The sequence below is a fragment of the Triturus cristatus genome, chromosome 6 (genome assembly GCF_964204655.1).
Source record: "Triturus cristatus chromosome 6, aTriCri1.1, whole genome shotgun sequence".
NCBI lineage: Eukaryota > Metazoa > Chordata > Amphibia > Caudata > Salamandridae > Triturus > Triturus cristatus.
Genome location: NC_140589.1, coordinates 1,631,160,592 through 1,631,182,226, shown reverse-complemented (window position 1 = coordinate 1,631,182,226; position 21,635 = coordinate 1,631,160,592). Strand labels below are relative to the sequence as shown.

The 21,635-nt window shown below is 44.3% G+C and overlaps 1 protein-coding gene across 2 annotated transcripts in view; it reads right to left on the bottom strand.

Annotated features, from left to right (window-relative positions):
* Positions 1-21,635, bottom strand: part of PREPL (prolyl endopeptidase like) — a 405,224-nt gene that overhangs the window by 86,558 nt on the left and 297,031 nt on the right. For both annotated transcript variants that reach the window (XM_085612773.1, XM_085612774.1), the window contains one exon: positions 18,613-18,816. In XM_085612773.1, coding sequence (XP_085468899.1) covers positions 18,613-18,816 — 204 coding nt within the window. The remainder of the gene's footprint in view (positions 1-18,612; positions 18,817-21,635) is intronic.

The window sequence follows — 21,635 nt, the reverse complement described above, 5'->3', positions numbered from 1 at the left end:
ATCCTGGATGGACGAACAATCAATATTGACTCCATATCAGGCTGGCTTTAGGGAGAAGACATCCACGGTGGACCAACTTCTTCGTTTACAACTTCTTTATTGGAAAACCGTGAGGGTAGAGGGTGGCAGTCTCTACCTAATCTTCGTTGACCTTAAAGCGGCCTTCGATTTGGTCCCTCGTCAGACTCTTTGGGCGGTCTTGGCAGAGATGGGGATGCCTACTTGTCTACTTGGGATTGTTTAGCGACTCCATAAAGACAACTTTGCCCAAGTAAGGTGTGGCAACAGGGACAATTTGACATCCAAGTTCCCCGTCAACCGTGGAGTCAGACAGGGGTGTGTGCTGGCCCCAACCTTATTTTCCCTTTATCTTAACGCATTAGTGGCCCACCTGAGGGGAGCCAAGGATATTGACGCCCCTAAACTTAATAATGAGCAGGTAGTGGCACTAATGTTTGCCGATGACACTCTTTTATTGTCAAAATCCCCTATGGGGATACAGCGTGTTCTCGATAGTTTTACCGAATTTTGTTCCCTAAGAGGGCTCGAGAATAACTCTACAAAAACAAAATTTATGGTATGTAACCCGCCCAAAACCACTCGCCCTAATCCTTCCCTTAATGGTGTTATACTGGACAGGGTAACAGTGTTCGAATATCTTGGAGTTATACTCACAGATAGAATGGAATGGGGTCCCCAACTAGCAAAAGCAAAACTTCAACTAACCCAGACCTGCGGTGGGATCCTTAAATTGCACAGAGCATCCACCTCTAAACCTATAGCACCCATTATTGAGATCTATAAAGCCCAAGCACGGGGTGCAACTTTGTATGGGGTTGAGCTCTGGGGGCATTGTCCAGCTGGAGACATCAGTAGGTCTGAGAATTTGTTTTTAAGGTCTTTATTGGCTCTACCACCCAGTACACCACTCAATCCACTTAGAATGGATTTGGGTGTTAGACCCATACAAGAAGAAGTTGCGTTGAGGCCTCTAATGTATTGGCGGAGGCTGTGGGCAACTCTGGAATTGGTAAACTATCGAAATGATCTAAAGTCACTAATGGCACTTCCTGGTCTAGCCAAAATACCGTGGCTAGTATATATCAAAAAGGAGTCTATGAGATGGGGAATTCCTGCACTCTGGTATCAGCCAGAGACAACTGCTCCAAATCTTTCTACAGCTGAATTGGCTAACATATTTTGGACAAATAGCAAGGACAAATTGCTAACCAATAATGGGTTGGGCCCATTGACTCTAGAATTTTTAATATAAAGGAGGAGTTTAAAATAGAGTCTTTTCTAGACGAGATTTAGCAGTGTGCCTCTAGAAAGCTCTATATTCAATTTAGATACGGTACACTTCCCCTGAGGGCCTTTTCGGGAAATTGGTCGATCAACAATCCTTCTGACTGCCCGACCTGTGGAGCTATAAAAGAAACTGAGTTACATGTGTTGTTCTTTTGCCCCACATATAAATCAATCAGAAAACGTTGGCTTACCCAACTTTGTAGGAACTTGGGCACTATACACTGCCACGAGGCCTATAGAATTTTGGAGACTGATACCTCCACACCTATAGTTTTTTCGGTATCACGCTTTTGGCATGCTGTGTGGCAGAGGAGATGTTCCCTTATCCCATCTAATCTCTAGGGCCATCTAAACAGATATATTTATTAACCTTCGTCACTAGTACCTTTTTAATCATTTTTAACTTTTATATTATTCTTTTATTATACTGCTTTTATATAACTGTTTTGCTAATTAACGTAATCCGTAATGAAATATCATTCAATATGAATTGTAATTGTTCATTTTTGCCTTTTTATGATGTATGTTTTTATGATCTACCATCTTTTATGGTCTACGACCGAAATAAAGATTATTTTGATTGATTGATTGATTGCTATTGTAATGTTTTATTTCTCCTTTTTATTCTAGTTCAAGTCTTTTGCTCTTTAGACTGTTCCAGGTTGCGGTTTCGTTACTGGTGGTTCTGCAGTTTGTGTAGTTGCATGAGTTTGGTAAGAGAATATTTTTTTGTACTATTCACTCTAAATGAGTTTCATTTCCCTGCATGAATGTGTTTTTTGCAAATGGTGTAATAATAGCAGTATGTTTGGCTTCTGTTTTTTGTGTGTCAAAATCTTTTTGCATTAGTGCTCGATGTGTTGTCTTGTGAGTAATTGGTTGTGTTTTTCTTTCTAGTTGTATTTCGTTGCTTTTAGCTATGTCTCTGCAGAGTAGGTGCTGGTGAGTGTAGCTATCTTTGGCAAGTGAGTCATATTGTGCTTGAGTATATAGATCTTTGTGCTAAAGCCACACTTTGTTTATTACTTATTTTGCAGTGTTTGTTGTTGTTGACTTGTTTGTGAAGGCCCTTCTTTGCAACGACTATGGCTAGCCGCAGGATTACTGCTCAGCAGGTTGTTGGTATGCTTTTTGAGTCTTCCTCTGACCATGGTTCATAGACTGACTCTGCGTCTGAGGCAGAGGCGGCAGTGGAAGATTCTGGCGGTGAGTTTTCTGTCCACGAGGAATCATCTGATGATGAAGCCACTCTCAGTGTAGATGATAGCCTGTCTTAGAGGAGTACATTGATGTGTCAATAGTGCAGCAAGAGGCATCTGGGTTGCAGCCTGGGGCTGCAAGGCCTTCCATTGGATGTGCTGACCTCTGGGTTGTCCTAGGCACGGTGCAGCCGACATTGCCAGACTTGATTGGTATTCCAGGGTGTAGAGTGGACACTGAAAACTTTTTGCCTATAAAAAAATTCTGTTGTTTATCAGCGATGTATTTTTGGCAGAGATTGTTGATCAGACTAATTTGTATGCTGAACAGTTTTTTAGGGACAACAGTGCCAGCCGTAAGCCCCACTCTATAGCTACCCGGTGGACTCCAACAAATCTGGAAGAGATGAAGAAGTTCTTGGGTTTAACTTTTTTGATGGGCTTGCTAAGAAAGCCATCAATGTCTTCATATTGGTCTACTAGTCCCTTGATGGCAACGGCTATTTTTTTGGCAGTCATGAGTCGTAATAGGTATTTGCTTCTGCTTCGGATGCTGCATTTTGGCGATAATGATTTAGCGTTGCCACAAGATCATTCTGATTGTGATCATCTTTTTAAGATTCGGCCGGTCATTGATCACTCTGTAGATCGATTTTCTGAGATCTATGCTCCAGGGAAACAAATAGCTGTGGGTGAGTCTTTGATCTTTTTCAAGGGCCACTTGGCTTTTAAGCAATACATTTATAGCAAGAGGGCACGCTATGGAATGAAGATCTATATGCTGTGTGACAGTAGGACTGGATATGTCTCTAATTTTGAGGTGTACACCGGTAGGGATTCCAGGATTGACCCCCCCCTGGTTGTCCGTCCTCTTTTGGAGTGACTCAGAAAATTGTGTGGGAACTTGGTAGAGGACTTTTTAACAAAGGTCATAATTTATATATAGATAACTTCTACACTGGTGTGCAGTTGTTCAGGGAATTGCCCAAAGTGGACACTGTTGCTTGTGGCACAATCCGCTCTAACCGTAAAGGTTTCCCAAAAGAACTTGTTTTTCAAAAGCTTGTGCGGGGACAGTGCAGTGCGCTGCATAGTGAGGAACTTCTAGCTGTGAAGTTTGCAGACAGGAAAGATGTCTACATGCTGACTACCATCCATGATGAAAGCACTTCACCTATGGCTGTTTGGGGTCAGGTTGCTGAAGTGCGCATACCTGTGTGCATTTTAGACTATAATAGGCACATGGTGATGTTGGTAGAGTAGATCAGAGGTTGGAACCTTACACTGCTCTTCGTAAGGCTTACATTTGGTATAAGAAGTTGGCTATCCATCTTTTCCACTAGGCAACCTTTAATGCTTTTGCTGTATTCAAGGATTGTTGTCCTGAGTCAAAGATGACTTTTGCTAAGTTTCAGGAGTCTGTAACAGGCAGCCTTGTTGTGGTGGAACAGGCAAGTGTTCCTAGAGTTGGAGTGGTGGAGGATGTGGCTAGATTGAAAGATCATCACTTTCCTGATCACATTCCTCCCACGCTCTCAAAAGACTTTCCCAGAAGGAGATGTAGAGTGGGTTGGCAAAGAGGTACGCAGAAGGAGACTCGTATGTACTGCCCTGAGTGTCCTTCTGAGCCTGTGCTGTGTGTGCCAGCTTCTTTTAGAATGTACCACACGCGAAATAATTTTGGGGATCACCCATGAGTGGTAAAGTGAACTGCCTGGTCTGTATTGTTTAATTGTGTTTCAGATTCAAGGTTGGCATTAGTGCAATGTATTTAGTTTCAGATTCTGTGTTAGTAGATTTGTATCTATTTACAATTTGTTTGTGTTTTCTTTTTTTTATAAAAAAAACCTAAATGTGATGGCTGTGTGTGTAGGCTGGCGCTTGGGTAGTAGTGTGCGTAGGCTGGGGCTTGGCTGGCAGTGTGCATAGGCTGGCGGTGTGCGTGGACTGGAGCTTGGCTGGCGGTGTGTGAGTAGTGACTTGCTGCTGGTCACTACAGAGACTGGTAGCACAACGCCAGTCCACGCAATCCGTCAGCTGGTGTGTTTGCTGTGTCAGTCATGTGGGAGTGTGAAAGTGATGGGCCCTTGAATGGCGCTGTCTGCTCATGTGAGTGTTGTAATGTGATGGGCCAGTGGCTGGCGGTGTGAATGGTTTTGTATGTGTCACATGAATGAAAGGCGTATGAATGGCCTGTAAAGAGGTTGGTGCCTTGTCGTGGCTTTACAGCTCACGAGCTGTGAGTCACTGGTTCAGTTTTTTGTCCTTTCAATTATTGACAATGCATTACATTTTTGTGAAATCTCTTGTTCATAAAATGTTATACACTGAACCATCACTCACCCACGTGCCAAATCCAAACAGTATGTGTGTGTGCTTGAGGAATAGATGGTTGTGCAGTAATATTAGTGTTTTCTGTCTTTCTCTGCCTAGGTGTACATTCCATCTAAGATAAACCTACCAACTCTAGATATTCTCGTAAACTAAACACCCAGGGAAATACATGGTGATATCTCTCTCATGGATCCCAACAAGTTATCTTACCCACAAGGTCCTGCAAACCTCAAAATGTGACTGTCACATTGTTTTGCATTACTGTGCCATACTTTTCACGCTTCAGAAAGAAACAACAAACTTCCTACCACCCAGCATTTCCCAAAGTCTCCCGATAAAAACTGCACCTCCCTTGAGTGGGTGGGCTAAGTACCCGTGGCAGGGAAGGGCCCAAAAGGCATTGTGGAGACATAAAAATTTTGTATTTTGAAACAACCTGGTTTTGCAAGGGGGGGGGTCATCTGAGTTTTTGGCCCCGGGCTCGGCGGCCATCTTGGGAAACCTACCAAACCCACACATTTCTGAAAGCTAGACACCCTGTGGAGTCCAGTGAGGTATGGCTTGCGTGGCTACCTCAATGTTTCCATACCCAGAATCCAATGCAAATCTCAAATTTTGCTGAAAAAATAAAAATGTTCTCAAAGTTTTGTGTGGGAAAGTTGTAGGATCACTGGGCTGACACAAATTTCCTACCACCCAGCGTTCCCCTGGGCCTCCCGATAAAAATGGTTCCTCACTCGTGTGCGTGGCTCAAGTACCCGCAACAAGCAAGGGCCCTAAACGTATTGTGGGGACTTCAAAATTACCTATCATAAAACGACTTGGTTTTGCAAAGGGGCAGCGGGGCACCTGGGTTTTCGGCCCCGGGCTTGCAGCCATCTAGGGAAACCTAACAAACCCACACATTTCTGTAAACTAGACACCCTGGGGAGTCCAGTGAGGTATGGCTTGCTTGGATCCCCCAACGTTTTCCTACCCAGGATGCCCTGCAAAATCAAATTTAGCTGAATACGCCACTTTTCCACACATCTTTGTGTAGGATCATCGTGCGGGCACAAACGTCCTACCACTCTGTTCCCCTTGTTCGTCCGAGTAAAATGATACCTCACTTGTGTGGGTGGGCCAAAGGCCTGTGATTGGGAAGGGCCAAAAACATAGGGATTAAGGGTATAACACCGTGAATTCTAAGTGCTACATTTTTATAAAAATACGTTTTTAGCTGATTCTGCGTTGGACAGCTACACAAGTGAGGTATCATTTTACTCGGGAGAGCAAGGGAAACGCTAGGTGGTAGGACATTTGTGCTGGTTTGTGTGGGTTTGGTAGGTTTCCCTAGGTGTCCCCTGAGCCCGGGGCCAAAAACCCAGGTGCCCCCCACCCCTGCAAAACCAGGTCGTTTTATGATAGGTAATTTTGAAGTCTCCACAATACGTTTAGGGCCCTTGCCTGTAGCGGGTACTTGACCGACCCACCCACACGAGTGAGGTACCATTTTTATAGGGAGACTTTGGAGAACGCGGGGTGGGTGGAATTTTGTGGAGCCTCGCAGATTCCAGAACTTTACACCACAGAAATGTGAGGGAAATGTGTTTTTTTACAAAGTTTGAGGTTTGCAAGGGATTCTGGGTAACAGAACCTGGTTTCCCCTGGGTGTCTAGTTTTCAAAAATGTATAGGTTTGGTAGGTTTCCCTAGGTGCCGGCAGAGCTAGGGTTCAAAATCTATAGCTAGGCACTTTGCAAAAAAAAGGGTCAGTTTTCACTGTAAAAATGTGGGTTGTCCACATTGTGTTTTGGGCACTAGACCTACCCACACAAGCGAGGTACCATTTGTATTGGGAGACTTAGGGGAACACAGAATTGTAGAGCAACTGTTATTACCTATTGACTTTCCATGCATTTTTGGCTCCCAAATGTAAGACAATGTGTAAAAAAAAGTCACTGAAAAATGTTCTATAATTCACGTGCTAGTATGGGTAACCATAATTTCAGAGATATGCAAATAGCTACTGTTTCTAAACTCTATATTTTGTTACCATTTCAGAGACACATAGATGTCTTTCATACCGATTTTTCACTATTTATATTTTCCCAAATGAATTGCTATATACCCGGTACACAATAAAAAACCATTGCAAGACGCTGCTCAGTTATTGGCTCTGAATTCTTCGGGTTCTTGGTGAACCTACAAGTCCTATATATCCAAAACCAGAAGGGTACAGCGGCATATTGGGTTCAAAAATCGGTCATACTTAGAAGAAGTTATAGGTAAAAACGTTGGCACAAATGGCTATTTTTTTTTTAACTCATTTTCAATTTTTCCTATTTTCAACTGTTAGTTTCTATAAGAAACCCTTGAAGGATCTAAACAAATGACCCCTTGCTGAATTCAGAATTTTGTTCTGTCAGTCCCTGAAAGCTGGGAAGATGGTGATTTCAGCATCACAAACCCTTTGTTGATACCATTTGGAGAGAAAAAAACAGACGCTTTCATCGGCAGCACTTTTTTCCCATTTTTAAAAAAAATCTACATTTTGCTGTATTTTGGCTCATTTCTGGGTCCCCAGCAGGGGAATCAACAAACCCTGGGTACCTTTAAAATCTCCATGATGTTTAAAGAACAGGACGCTAATTTGGCGTGGATACCTTATGTGGTCAAAAGGTGACAGGAGCCTACGCGTGAACTACCCCAAATGGCCTAGCAGCGAAGGGGTTAATACTTATAACAGGTCTCGAAAAATCATAAACATTTACCAGACCTGCAGGTCTAGTGACTTGAATAATGTACTTTCCTTAACTGCAATGCACTTGACACATAAACTGGTCTTAAATTGTGTGATCCCAGGTAAATATTATTTCACTGAGTCACCTTTTTCTTCATTATCACATATGAGAGCACCTTCAAATATGTGGGTTCAGCAAGACTGCTGTACAAAAACTATTCTGTTTGATTTAATAGATTAAACATTGCTCCATGTATGATAAGAATCTAGCTTACATATAGGGTACGTGGGATCCCTGACTTGCTTCTTAGTTCACTATTAGCATTGTTATCAGGGCGCGGGCAGGAATGTTCCTCCGTTCATGTTTAATAAACATATTACTAAACTATTTATTGTACAAACAATAATGTGTGGAAATCCGGTTTCAGCAAATATTTATCATTTGCACATCATCAAGTAAAGTGTTCCTATTTGTTTTGATCCTTACAATCTTTGTTTCCATCACACTTCAGAATTACAAAAATGTGCGTTCCTAACTGCTTTAAAAAAAAAATATGTGTACAGTTCATTTACAAGATATTTAAATGATGTGAGTGAGAAAACAACAGACATCCTACAGCCTTTCATTTCACACTTCAGGTAACCCAGCACGATTGTCAAACAGTCCATGTTAGAAATGGGGGTCTCTAGTTGGCAAGGGCTTGTAACTTTGTCCAAATAGGGACCCTTCTTCCTAGTCAGGATAAGGGAGTTACATTCCTAAAATAACCCCTGCTCACCACCTTGGTAGCTTGGCATGAGCAGTCAGGCTTATCTTAGAGGCAGTAAGTAAAGCATTTGCACATAACCAACAGTAATACAGTGTAAGCACTACAAAAGGACACCACACCAGTTTAGAAAAATATCCAATATTTTTATATACTTAAGACAAGACCAAAACGATAAAAATCCACAATACAGTACTTAAAAATCTTCAGTTATCAAAATAACCTTGTAAAACAGTTCCTTGATTTTGATAGCTCCGTCCGGGGCTATCACGGCGTCGTGAGCAAACAAATCCAAACAGTTCTGGCTGACCGCGGCGTCGCGGGCCTGCTACGTCATAGGGAAGACCCGCAAACAGTACCTTTCAGAAATGCAGGGCGTTGATGACCTCTCGTTGAGTGTCCGCAGGCGTGGGTTCCGGAGGTCGATGCAGGAGTCGTTAAGGGCCCTCGAAGTCACACGCGTTGCAGATCGAACTCCTCTTTGTTGAAGTCAGGAGCGCTGGTGTCGGTAGGCGTCGGGTGCTGCGGTGCGAAGTGCAGCAGTGCGGCGTGCGGTGCCCTCAGGTCGCAGTGCGAGCAGCGGCTCGGTGGCGGCATCAGATGGGGTCGTCGGTGAGCCCAGGGTCACGGTGTGAGATGAAGGCGGTGCTCGTCACGGTGCTGGCAGGTCACGGTGCAAGCAGTGGCGTCGTCGTGGCTGGAGTGATGTCGTCGATGGCACTGGCATCGGTAGGCCAAGGCTGCAGTGCAGGATGAGGGCGAGTGAGTCGTGTAAGTTTACGAGCGGTGCCCTCGAACCACGGTGCAAGCAGTGGCTTCGATTCCGGCATGGAGCGGCGTCGTCGGGGATACCAAGGCGTCGTCGTGAAGCGAGGAGGTGCGGAGTGCGGTGCCCACAGGTCGCGGTGTGAGCAGCGGCTCTATGGCGGTTTCAGCAGGCGTCGGTGAGACCAGGGCCGCGGTGCGGCGTCGCGCCGGTGACCTCTGCGGGACAGGACACAGAGTCGGCAGCAGCATCGTAGACGGCGTCGAGCTTGAAGTCTTTGATGTTCCTGAGACTTCCTGAACAGGGGGCAAGCTCTGCCTCAAGCCCTTGGAGAAACTCACAAAAGTAGATTGCAAAAAGTTCAGTCCAGTCCTTTCACTGCCCAAGACAGATGCAGCCACTGCAGGTCAACAAAGCAAAGCACACAGCAAAGTGGTGGTTCCTCCTCACAGCTTCTCCAGCTCTTCTTCTTGGCTGTCTTCTTGAGCCCAAAAGGTTTCTGAAATCTTGGGGTCTGGGCCCCAATATTTATACTAGCAAATCCTTTGTCCTCTGCATGCAGAGCGTACTGTACGTAGTTCAAACCAGTTCTGGGTGCATTCTGCCAGTGTGCACCTTCTTCCTTTGTCAGTGTTGGCCAGGGTCCTCAGACGCACCACAGGAGGTGGAGCCAGCATTGTGGAAGGTAGTCACAGCCCTATTCAGACCCAGGTGCAACTCCTCCCACCCATCTACATGCAGATAGGTCTATTCAGCCCTGTGCTGACTCACCCTGTCTCCTGGAGTCTCCCCCAGCCTCTGCCACTCACAAACCAGACAGACAGTACACAACCTAGCAGAGGCAGGCTGGATGGTTAGGCAAGAAAATACCTACTTTCTAAAAGTGGTATTTTCAAACACAGAATGTTAAAACCATCTTCACTAAAAGGTGTATTTTATCATTCTGAGTTCAGGCATACTAAACACGAATTTCTACCATGTTCCCTGGGTCAGTTAGGATTATAGGATGTTATAATCAAACTGCCCATTCTGGCCTATGGGAACAGGTAGCCTTGCAATAGTGCAAAACGAAATTGGCTGTAATTCACTATCAGGACATGCCACACACACCAGGGCAGTCCTACCTTTCACATACAATGCTCACAGGGGTACCTTGGGCCTACCTTAGGGGTGACTAATGTAGAAAAGGGAAGGTTTAGGGACTGGCAAGTGGGTGCACTTGCCAAGTCAACATGGCAGTCCCAGACTGCACACAGGCTCTGCAATGGCGTGGGTGGCACAATCCAGTGCTGCAGCCCACAAACAGCATTTGATTTATGGGCCCTGGCACTCGCAGTGTACTTTACTAGGGACTGACAAATAAATCAAATAGGCCAATCATGGAAACACCAATCCATAACGCATTTTATACAGAGAGCATATGCACTTTAGCACTGATTGGCAGTGGTAAAGTGCCCAGAGACCTAAAACCATCACAAACAGGTCAGGAAAAAATAGGAGGAGAAAGTAATAAGTTTAGGGATAACCCTGCAAAAAGGGCCATCTCCAACAGTCCACTTTGAAAAATCATCTACCTTTGCAGTCAGAGAAAGAAAAGAAAACACCAATCCCCAGGATAGAATAAGCAGCAGTTTGTAAGAAGACATAAGCTGACTTTTGACCTTTGAACGTGCATCAAATGTGACAAGAATAAATAATTTCATTCACTTTCCGAATGTTCTTTGCCAGCTCAAGCTCTCTCGCAAGAATGATGGGCCCGAAAAATAGCTTGCCCTCATAAAATATGACTTATCATCGCGAGTAGATTTTTCAAGGCCTGTAAATGTCACCCCTAAATGCCCATACGGGAGGTTGCATGGTATATAAAAAGTCGGGCATGAGTATTTATATTTTACATGCTCTGGCAGTTAAAAAAAATCTCCAAAATCATTATTCACAGTGGTAAGGCTAACTCTCCCTTACCAAAGCACTGGGTTAGATTATAATATCTTGTAATGCATACCTTCATTTTGGGAATAGCTAGAAAAATGAATCAAGGACAAAGTTCTCATTTTCCTTCCTGATCCAAATGTGCCTTTCTGCCGGTGTTCAGTGTCACCTGACTGTTAATGGCTCTCCTGTGGTGAGATAAGTATTGCACCCAGACAGCGGAAAAGGACTTGGGTGTAGAGAGATTTTATTTCCCTCAGCGGTATGGCCCGGGGCCTGTCCCCAGCCCCTTCCTGAGTTTCAAAGGAAGCCAAACTTATCACTGGCAGATGTAGCTCAAACCCCAGGATGCCTCAGTTTTGTCCTCATAGCCAAACTGTCTTCAAACTCAGTGCGAGGGGACGCTACTTCAGAGCTTGTTTGAAGTGACCAAAAGGGAGGATTTGCTCATTATCATAGCCACACCTCTGGGTGGGCATAGGGAGCTCTACACAAGGGAATAAAGATTCTTCCATGATGGATTTAGGTAGAGAGGGGCACTGTGGGATAGTTTACAGTAAAACACACAGGATGTCCTGTAAACGTTGGTAGGGTCACCTCTGGGAGCTTTTATCCCATTGGTTAGGGATTGACCAGGAGTTTTCTCCCACCTACCGGCTAGCACTGAGCATAAACGTGGCACCCACAGTTTAATCTGCAGAGCACCTCTGGAAGACAAAAGGACTTCAACTGCGGTTGCGACCTGGGAGGAGATTACTATGGGCTGGACCTGTTTTCTCTTGTAACCAGGAATGAGAAGTAGATGCCAAGGGTCAGTTGGCTATTTACCTACAGGGACAAAAAAACTGCATGAAGCCCACTTTCCTGCACAGCCCAGCTGACAAGTTTTAAATGGACCTCCCTTAGAGCCTGCTGGTGGCTTCTCCTTGAGTGGGAACTTCTAAGAGTACTAGGGCCCTGAGATATGTGTCAGAGAGTACTTCTCCTGCCTAATCCTAAAATCATGGACTTAGACGTTTTCAAAGATGTCTTCCTAGAGAACCGGTAGAAGACCGGGGCATACCTAAAATCATAACAACAATAGTAACAATACCAACAACAATAATAACCATAACAGAAAAAAATAATAATAACAATGTCAGAGTATACTCTGCTACCTGATCACAAAAGCTAGGACTTAGAAACTTTTCCAAAGATTTCTACATGTTGAAACGACAGAAGACCGGGACCTACATACACGCCAGTCTGCTGAGGGTGCATTGCCAGTGAACCTGACGTCACCACAGTGCCCCCTACATTCTGCTCCGCAGCTGCAAATATGATTCAGCAGGCCAGATGTAGAGCAACATCCAACAACGTCAAACCTTCTCCGACTACAGCCTGCAGCCTTGCCCTGTTGAAGGAATCTGACTTTCAGAAAGAGACTACGTCTGAAGGTAGGAATCTTCAGTGGACCCAATGCTGAGCAGCAGCTGGAGTTTTTGCTTCCTGGGCACAAACTCCAGACTTTACCCGCTTGGAGCTTTTCCCACCTTCATCCACAGCTTCACTGAGACCTCTTTCTTCGCTAACGCATCATCAACAACCTTGTCTTTGGATCGAGCCAGCTACTTTGCCCGGCTGCAGACTCCACTGTCTCGGAAAAAATTTAAGGCAGAAGGTAACTCTTGGGACTTTGAGGGCTTTGTCTCCGACTTAAAGCTTACCTTTGTCCTGGTCTTGCTGACCAGTTGACCATGTGTGATTTGCGCTTTCTGGTGCTAAAATGTAATTCGAAGTTTAAAAATTCATATCTCCCTATTGGATTTTTGTTGGTTTGGTCTCGTTTTGTTCATTACAATATTCTCTATTTTTACAAATTACAGCAGGGTTTTGAGTGTGTTGTTGTTTTGTTTTTTTACTTTTCAACAGTTTTGGTACTTCTAAATGCAAATATATTTTATAGGTATGGTTTCTTTTGTGAGTTTATTAACAGATGTATCTCTTGTTTTTATCTTTTTTTGACCTTTGATGGTGCCTGTCTACTTACTTTTCTATTTTCACTACTTATTGTGATTCTAGCCAGATATTTTCTTCAAATACCAATCTTCCTACTAGAGCCCTGAGGAAGCGACAATTCGCAAAACACGTGTTGGCTGTGGGGCTGGCTGTGGGACTACAATTGTTGCATCTTGACTCAGCTGGATATTGTTGCTGGAACATAAGGAAGTTATTAGAAAATTAGTAAATGGAACTATGAACTAAAGTGAGGATACTGTCTTTGGTGTTAATAATAAAAATATTAACTGCAGCTGCACATTTTGGGAGGGGGTGAGAACTCGACTAGAAACAGCCATTGGAATACCCATTGCGAGGCAGAACCTATTGATGGTGTTCGGGGTGTGCGGGGCCTCCGATCTTACCTCCTATCAGATTATTTTGGGAACCTGGTTTTTTACTTGCAAAAGGGGAAAGGAAAATTGTGCATGGATGGGAGAGTGCAGTGAGCCCACAATTGCGAGATTGGAACCAGGAGATGGATGTCTGTTATGTTAGGAAAAAACTACTGTACGAGGATCGTGTCCAAAGAAGCGCTAGTTAGTGTGGGGTGGTTGGTCTGGGGGAGAATAAGGAGGGGGGGGCGTAACACCTTGTAGAGGGCCTCTGGTGAGTGAGTACTGCAGAGGTGATATGGTGACAGAGTCCTGGACATGTGGACTGACTCACCTCAGCCTGATGCCCTAGTGCGAGACTTTGACATTTACAGAGTGTGGATCAATGCGTTAACCATCAGTGTTGGGGGGAGCTCAGGGCGGGGGGTAGGACCCGGTGTTACTTTAATGTTTCTGTAAATTATTTTTTTGTGAACAGGTTCTTTAAATGAATTTGTTTAAAAAAATAGTAACTAAATGTTTTGAAATAATAAGTTTCTTATAATTTTTTGAGAAAATAATACTATCTGAAATGAAATTACATGAAAATAGGATTTATGAAACGCGACTAATACCCAGGGGTGTCTAAGTGCTAGACCTCAACAAACTGCAGCAGATAGAACTTTCTGGAACTGCGTAATAATTTACTGGTTGAATAACCAGGTTTTTAAGCTCTTCCTTAAGTCCAACAGGGTTGATTTATTCTTAGGTGCTAACGGTAATGTGTTCCACAGTTTTGATGGGCTTGTGACAAAGCTCTTACCGCCCCATCTGACTCTTTTAAATCTTGGGACTACAAGGTTGGCACTGGAAGAAGAGCAAAGCGATCCAGTTGGAACATAAGATTGGAAGTGCTGTGACAGATACAATGGGCCCAGATTGTGTAGAGACTTAAAAGCAACATACGGAGCCTTGAACTTGATACGCTTAGCCACTGGTAGCCAATGTAGCTGAGCCAGCACTTGGGAGGCAGAATTATGTGTTGGAATGTGTGGGACATTCCATCTGCGCTTGCCTCACGCTGGGAAACCGCTAGGGGTAGCTGTGCAGCTATAAGTTACTAATAATAATAATGCTTAGGAGTAACCCTGGGCGTAGATCGCGTAGTCACGCTACGCGAAGTGCACTTTGCACTACGCACGCTACGCTTAGCTACGCGAACTCGTAGTGCGGTAGGGAAATGCTGCTCGCAATGATTGCACAGTGCCGGATGCTTGTCCGCACTGTGCAATCATTGGGAATGGCATCATGTACAGTGCAAGCGGTCGTTTTCTGCCGCTCGAGTAGATTTGTACTCGAGCGGCAACTTTTTCAACGCGGACTGGTAGTTTCTCATCGCGAGTGGTCGCGAGCATAAGCGACCACTCGCAATGAGAAACCTGACCTCCACGCGTTGAGAATCTCGCCCGGAGGTTTATTTTCCACGCTCGCAATCGGCAACTTGATGTTGACGATCGCGAACGAGGAAAAAGTCTCGCCGGGATGTGGATTTTGCTCGCCCGCGGTCGCCAACTTAACGTTTAGGACCGCGAGCAAGCAAAAAATGCCCGCTACGAGTTTTTGCACTGTGCTACGTGCGATTCGCGTAGCGCGTAGTTGCGCAAACTATGCACACTCCGCAGGCGTAGCGTATTTTTCCGCCCAGGCCTACCTAGGAGGAGGCGGGCTGCTCTGTTTTGGAGGGTCTGGAGTTTATTTTAGCAGCGTTTGTTGGTGCTCGTATATAGCCCATTACAATGATCCAGTCTCGAGGCAATAAGTGCTGTAACCATTGTTTTCTGCAAGATGGACGGGATATAAGGAAGCACCTTCCTAAGAATTTTCAAGATGAAAAAACATGAGGATGTAATATGATTTATTTGCCCCTCAAAGGATAACTTTCAAAGATCACCCCCTAGTTTTTTACCTTGGCAGCTGGAATTGGAAGGGTGTCTAACACATGAGACCACCAGTTAGGAGACTAAAAAGAAGGGCTTAATTAGTCTTGGGTTCATTCTATCATTCTTATCTGTCGAAAATGTATTTTGTAGTGATCTACTCCTTTAAAAATGTTAGAAACCTAACTAACTTCTGGGCATCAATATTATGTGAAGTGACTATAAAATTTGTTTTATATCAGGGGCAATACAATTCTCCTCAACCAAGACAAAATACTGGAACTCATGCTAAGCCGCAGAGAATTCCAAGACATCCAGAAACAGTTTGTGGCATCAGTCGGTGCAATTAACAGAGGGGCTATTGATCACGATGCGTGTTCAATCTGGGATACATTTATATAGTTTGCAACATGCCCAAAGGTAAGCAGTTACTAAATAAAAAGAGGGCAGAGATGAATCCCGCTTTAAACTATCCTCTACAGTGATGTGCAACTGGTATACGCCAATCTTATTTAACGTTTTATGGTTGTACTCTCATATTTTACAAACGTATCTCGCCTCTTACTGTAGGCTTGCCTGGCTGCAACAGCAGAGCTGCTGCTCAGCAGCTTCACTTCTGATGGTTCTCTCCTGCTAAGAGCTCAGCATCATCTCACGCTGCCTCCTGCTGACGATAGACGGCACAGCTAGCAGCGAGATGACGAGGTAGGAAGTGGCTGTGACTGCGAGTCCTAGTAAAGTGCTGTATTGAGGAGGTTGCACCTGCACCTATGTCAGCTTCCTTTGCTTGCACTGTCAGCCACTCCAATGGTATCCACACACCAAGCGTGCTGCCGAATCCTCACGCATATGTGGTTTTTCATATGCTGAATTATGACTCTGATGAACAATATGAACAAAAAGATTGAAAACCAGCATTCTCACTTGAGAAGATAATAGAATAGATCATAGGAGAACTGCAGCTAGTACAGAATAGATGGATGTCTGCAGTTTTATTTCATTAAACGAAACATTGTGCATTTGTCTTGTTTGCGGATATTAAAATGCAGAGTTCTGTTAACCCATTTATGATTCCTAAATTTCCAAATTCCAAAAAGAATGTTTATGAAATCGGGATTCATATAATTTAATAAAATGTTAATTTACAGTCTATTTATGTTTCCCTTATAGTCAAGGTAAATAAATCAGGGCTCTTCTCTCTCAATGACCATCTTTTGCTAGATATTCCATCTTAGATGATTTGCAGTGTACCTCACATTCAGGGGATTTACAAAAATCCCCAGATATGCACATCAAATTATACATGCATCGTCAATTCCCTTATGTACGCTTGCAACTTTACCCTTGCAACTTTACCCTTGAGACTGCACATGTGGCGGTTCGCGACCTGGCACAGCATTGCTATTCAAGGAATACTGCATTAGCATTAATAAGTGGTTATCATTTTACACGATGTATAGTTCTATGCACTGATGTGTTGAACTCGTTTGTCTGTGCTACACTCACACCATGGTCTCTGTCTTTTCTGGATATAGCGAGGGATACCAAGAGGGAGGCTTGCAAACACTTTTCCTAATTGAAGGCTTTTTAACGAGCACTCCGCAAAGGTTCTCAATGTTCTTCCAACATGTTTTGCCTGACAAACCTTCTTGTGGGGTTGGGGCAGATTTACCAGGTCATAAATCCCTGGTTGTGACTGAGTAGGGTATTAGGTACTGGAGAAGGGTGGGCCCATTTTCTCCAGAAGGCCTTGTGCAGGTGCATTTTGTTTGACAAAGATCACTAGGTACATGAAGAAATCCACAACAATCAATCTTTTGTAAAGTTATAAGGTGGAGCCTTCTCAGCTCACTGCATCACTTCTAAAGCTCCCTTTCGGGTCTGCAGTATGTGCACAGTGAAGGAATCGTGGGTACACAAGGCACGGTTGACAATCTGAGCAGTCAGCCCAAAGGCAATGAGACTTGATATTCTGTCCAGGCACAACTCACAGTGTCACAAAGTAATTTCTAAGTTTTGTCATAGCGGATTCGGAATTAGTCTTCATAAAATACTTACTATTCACTAGCGGAACACTTTGATTAGAATTAATTTACTTATTCAGTACAATCACATCCATGCATGCTTCTAAAAAGACTCTGTATCCATCTAACAATCCAGAGTGATCTGTCCATCCACCTGCATATTCAAACGTATCTACCCATGCAATCATCTATTTATACTTCTGTTGCCAAACAATTAACCACACCTTCATGCACAGTCATCCACAGGCTCCCAGTCAACAAAAGAATCACCTTCAAGCTCCTCACACATTCCCACAAAGCCCCTCACGACGTGGGACCAGCGTACCTCAACCACTGCCTTGCATTCCACGTACCCACCAGAGACCTGTGCTCCGCCAAACTGGCCCTGGCTACCGTCGCACGTATCCGCAAGACCATAGACGGAGGAGGATCCTTTTCCTACTCGCAGTGACGACCTGGAACACCCTGCCTCTCCATCTCAGGTAATCACTGTCACTGCCTCAATTCAGGAAGGACTTCAAGACCTGGTTCTTCGACTTAACTACAGCGCCTTGAAGTACCTGCAGCTCTCTCCCCAGCGCCTTGAGACCCTTACGGGTCAGTAGTCGCGCTTTACAAGCCTCTGATTGATTGATTAATCTAGGCACACACATTTACCCAACTATCCAACCACAGGCGCCCATCATTCACCCACACTCATTCATCCACAAACCCACAACCAAGCATTCCTGCATCCACCCACTCTTGCATCCATCCAGATGTGCAACCACACCAGTCCATCTATAGAGACACCCACTAATCCAATGCGATCCTTAGACATGCAACCAGCTATCTATCCGTGTATATTACCACACAGACATCAAACCATCCAGGCATTCAACCAATCTGTTTCTACTCTGTATAGGTCCATATGAATGTTGCATCACTGCATGTGAATGTAAATGTGTTGCGAATGTGCATGTATGTGTTTCTGGGTACTGTCTGTTTGTGTGTCCTGTATGTGTCTTCTAATTCTGTTTCCTAAATATCACACAACATAGTGCCAGTCCAAAAAAGAACCTACTGCATTTTTCAGTGTATGTTTTTAGACCTGCGCGTGCATTGATGGACGATCTGTTAACAATGTGTATTACCTGTGTTTTACTCTTGTTTAACCGTCTCCATACAAACGTACTAAAAAAAATCTGCGTGTAAATCAGAATTTCAGCAGGAAGCAGGCCAAACAACAACTGGTTTCCAGGACAAGGGGCAGATTTGGGGTATAAATATACAGTACCTTGCTCTCTGCTTCCAGGCGCACGGTGCACACATGGTTGGCATTCTGCACGTCTTGATAAGCTTCCACAAAGAGCTTATTGGCCGCCAAGGAATATACAAATCGCACAGGTTGTTGTACTGGAGACGAGAGCTTGAACCCCAAGGAGCTGCTGCCGGAACCACACAGGCTTTCTGATTCAAAGGAGCAGGCCCACGCAGGTAGCTGAGAAAATTAAATCATTAACACGCTTAGCATGATACATATGCTTTTAAACCCCTGAATAAACTTCCCCCAAACCTCTATTTGACGCAGTAAGCCTAAATAAATAGCAAGAGAGAGCACAACGAGTTTTCGCTTCCAATTTACAAAGAAACGCTTTTCTAAAGGAAATGAAAAACGGCGAATAAAGCACAAGCTCACAGTGGCAAGCTTTTTACCTGTGCTTCTTTCTGTTCTCTCTTTCGTAATAACCATTTTCCACATAAAAAGTGCATAAAGCAATTCAACTGCCATTTCAGACGAAAGTACGTTGAAAATATAAATCCAATTCTATAATATTCATGCCAAGCGCAAGTGCACAATGTACAATAAGGAAGAAAAGAGGATAATGATCGGAGTTTGGCACTGTGATCAAACATCAATGTTAGAATATGCGCTCAATTTGCTGCCTGCGTGTGCCCTCTCTGCATATGCAAGCTAAGTGTAGACCATGTATTTAACAATCGCTCTTTACACATGTAAGCGGGCCTCCTTACTTCTTGTACCGTGGCCAAGCCAAAGGCCGCCACTGATCCGCAGAGTGCCTGGGCCCTTCAGCTCCCTGCCTCATACTCCATCCCGGCGGCCAAGAACAAAACCTTTCCTTGGCACGCGGACACCGCGAGACCTGCTGCCATTGTGCCCGAGACTTCCCGCGCGACGAGAAGTGAAAGAAATCAAGCTTCATTCTCGGAGAGCAGCGGGGACTAGTCTGGGAAGCCCCCGGCTGCACAGAGGGCGCATTCAGTGCGAGCTGCACGGCGCGGAAAGACTTCACACGCTGTAAAATCAAAAGTCACTTTTTCTATTAACTCGCACGGAAGGCTCGAGAGAATGCCGTACCTGCAGTGCAAACTGTGTGCATCCTGTCAGGCTCAAAATAAAAGCGTCTGCCAAGTACAGTGGAGAACATAGTGTGTTTACAGAAGGTGGTTTGAAATTACTCAGTAATATGATTATCTGACTCCACGATGATTGTTTTAATAAATTCAAGTACTACACGAGTGATAAAATCGATGTACATACACCGTTATCTTTCAGCGACCTTAACCGCCGGGTTTGGTGGTCTAAGCAGCCCGTGCATCCATAAAAGCTATTTATGCCTCTAAACAACACTCAGAGGCGCACATAGCATAACTCATGATGCAAATTCATAACCTTGATTCACAAAATGTCAATTAGCGCTCTTGAATGGTTCACTCATACAAGAAAATGCACCAGTGTTGTCATTTTTGTTTCTGTTATTCGGCACTTCTATTGCGCAAAATCGGAATCACAGTGTATTCGGTAGCCCAGGGCCCTCTGCCCACTCGGCAACAGTGGCGTAAATTGGAGTATGCGTAATTCTCACGGGGGCAGGCGGTAAGCCTCTCCGGAACAGCCACATGCAAAAGTTGGTGAACACCCACAAACTCGTACATTTGGAAGCAAATACATACAAGTAGGAGGTAGTCTGCTATCTGGAAAATTGTCGAATATTTTACTTCTGTCAAGGGCAGGATAAAAAGTTTTTCGTAGAAAAAGGAAACTCACACAAGTTGTGGGTGTGTATGGGGAAGATGCAACTCCGACGGGAAAAACCATCACATTTGAGAAGCAAAAAACAGAAAGCTCTTAGTACAAATCACCGTGCGAGGTACATTCAAACCTTGGAAACTGTAAGCTTCCCATAGTTCTGAAGCGTAAGTCTTTACATAGGAGTGTCATAGTGAAGCCGAGCCAGTTGCAGACTCAAGGAGTACTCCTGGAATATTGGCAGAAAGGTACAGATGGCAATGTGTGCTAGGTGGCAAGCTTGCACATCCCTCTGTGGATTGCCTTCAAACTGCACTTCGAGCAAAACTGGCAGTAGTCTGGAAGAGATCCTTAGACCTACAGGTACCGTGGGAGGCTGCAGCCAGAGACTGAATTTTTGCTGACAATTTCGATAAGCAAAAAAGTGATGGGTGAATTGCTTGAGTGAATGGCAGCCACAAGAAATTATGCATTCCATTCTTTTTGCCCTCTTTGCCACATTAGGTTAAGGTCAACCATTCACAACTCAGTTTTAGTGCGGCTCCAGTAGGAAAAATCTAGAACAACGCGCCAGACGAGGTCCCCTCTTGATGTGAACAGAAGCAATTCAAGACCAGTGTCTTTGACCCTGTACAGTGCTCCACTACCTTCTAGCTAGGTTCTTGCTCTAAAAATACCACACATATGCATACATAGATGCATACATGCAGTGTCAGCCCTAGGGGACTCTTCGTGGACTGGCAACATCAATCCACTGGCACAGTGAGCATGGGACCAACATCTGGGCACACTTCTCGTACTTAGGGCATCTCACTTTATTTGGGCATAGCCATCATATTCCATTTGTAATACAACAGAATTGCAGGCTTTTTTAGATTTAGAGGCATTTGCTTCACTTGATGCCGCTGGTTGCATGGCTGCTGATCTGTTGCGCTTGCCGGAGCCAAGTAGGCCTCTGGGACTCAATACCATTGCCAATCTGGTGTGAGGGGGTTGGAGGCTATATGGTTGCAGCTTGTAAGACAAATTAAGCAGCAAAATCCTGTTCTTTCCACCCTGCATGCTCCCAGGATGGAAGAGTAGGGTAAGGATACTGCAGTGGAATAAACCATCAGCCACAGGACAGCCCGCTAATTATATTAACATGCTTGTGGAAAAAACCTAGAAATTCACTGACAAAATAAAGGTTAGAGGGATGTTTTAGTTAGGTTCTGAATTTAGTTGGACAAAACCATAGCGATTCAGCAGTTATAGTTATACTTATAGTT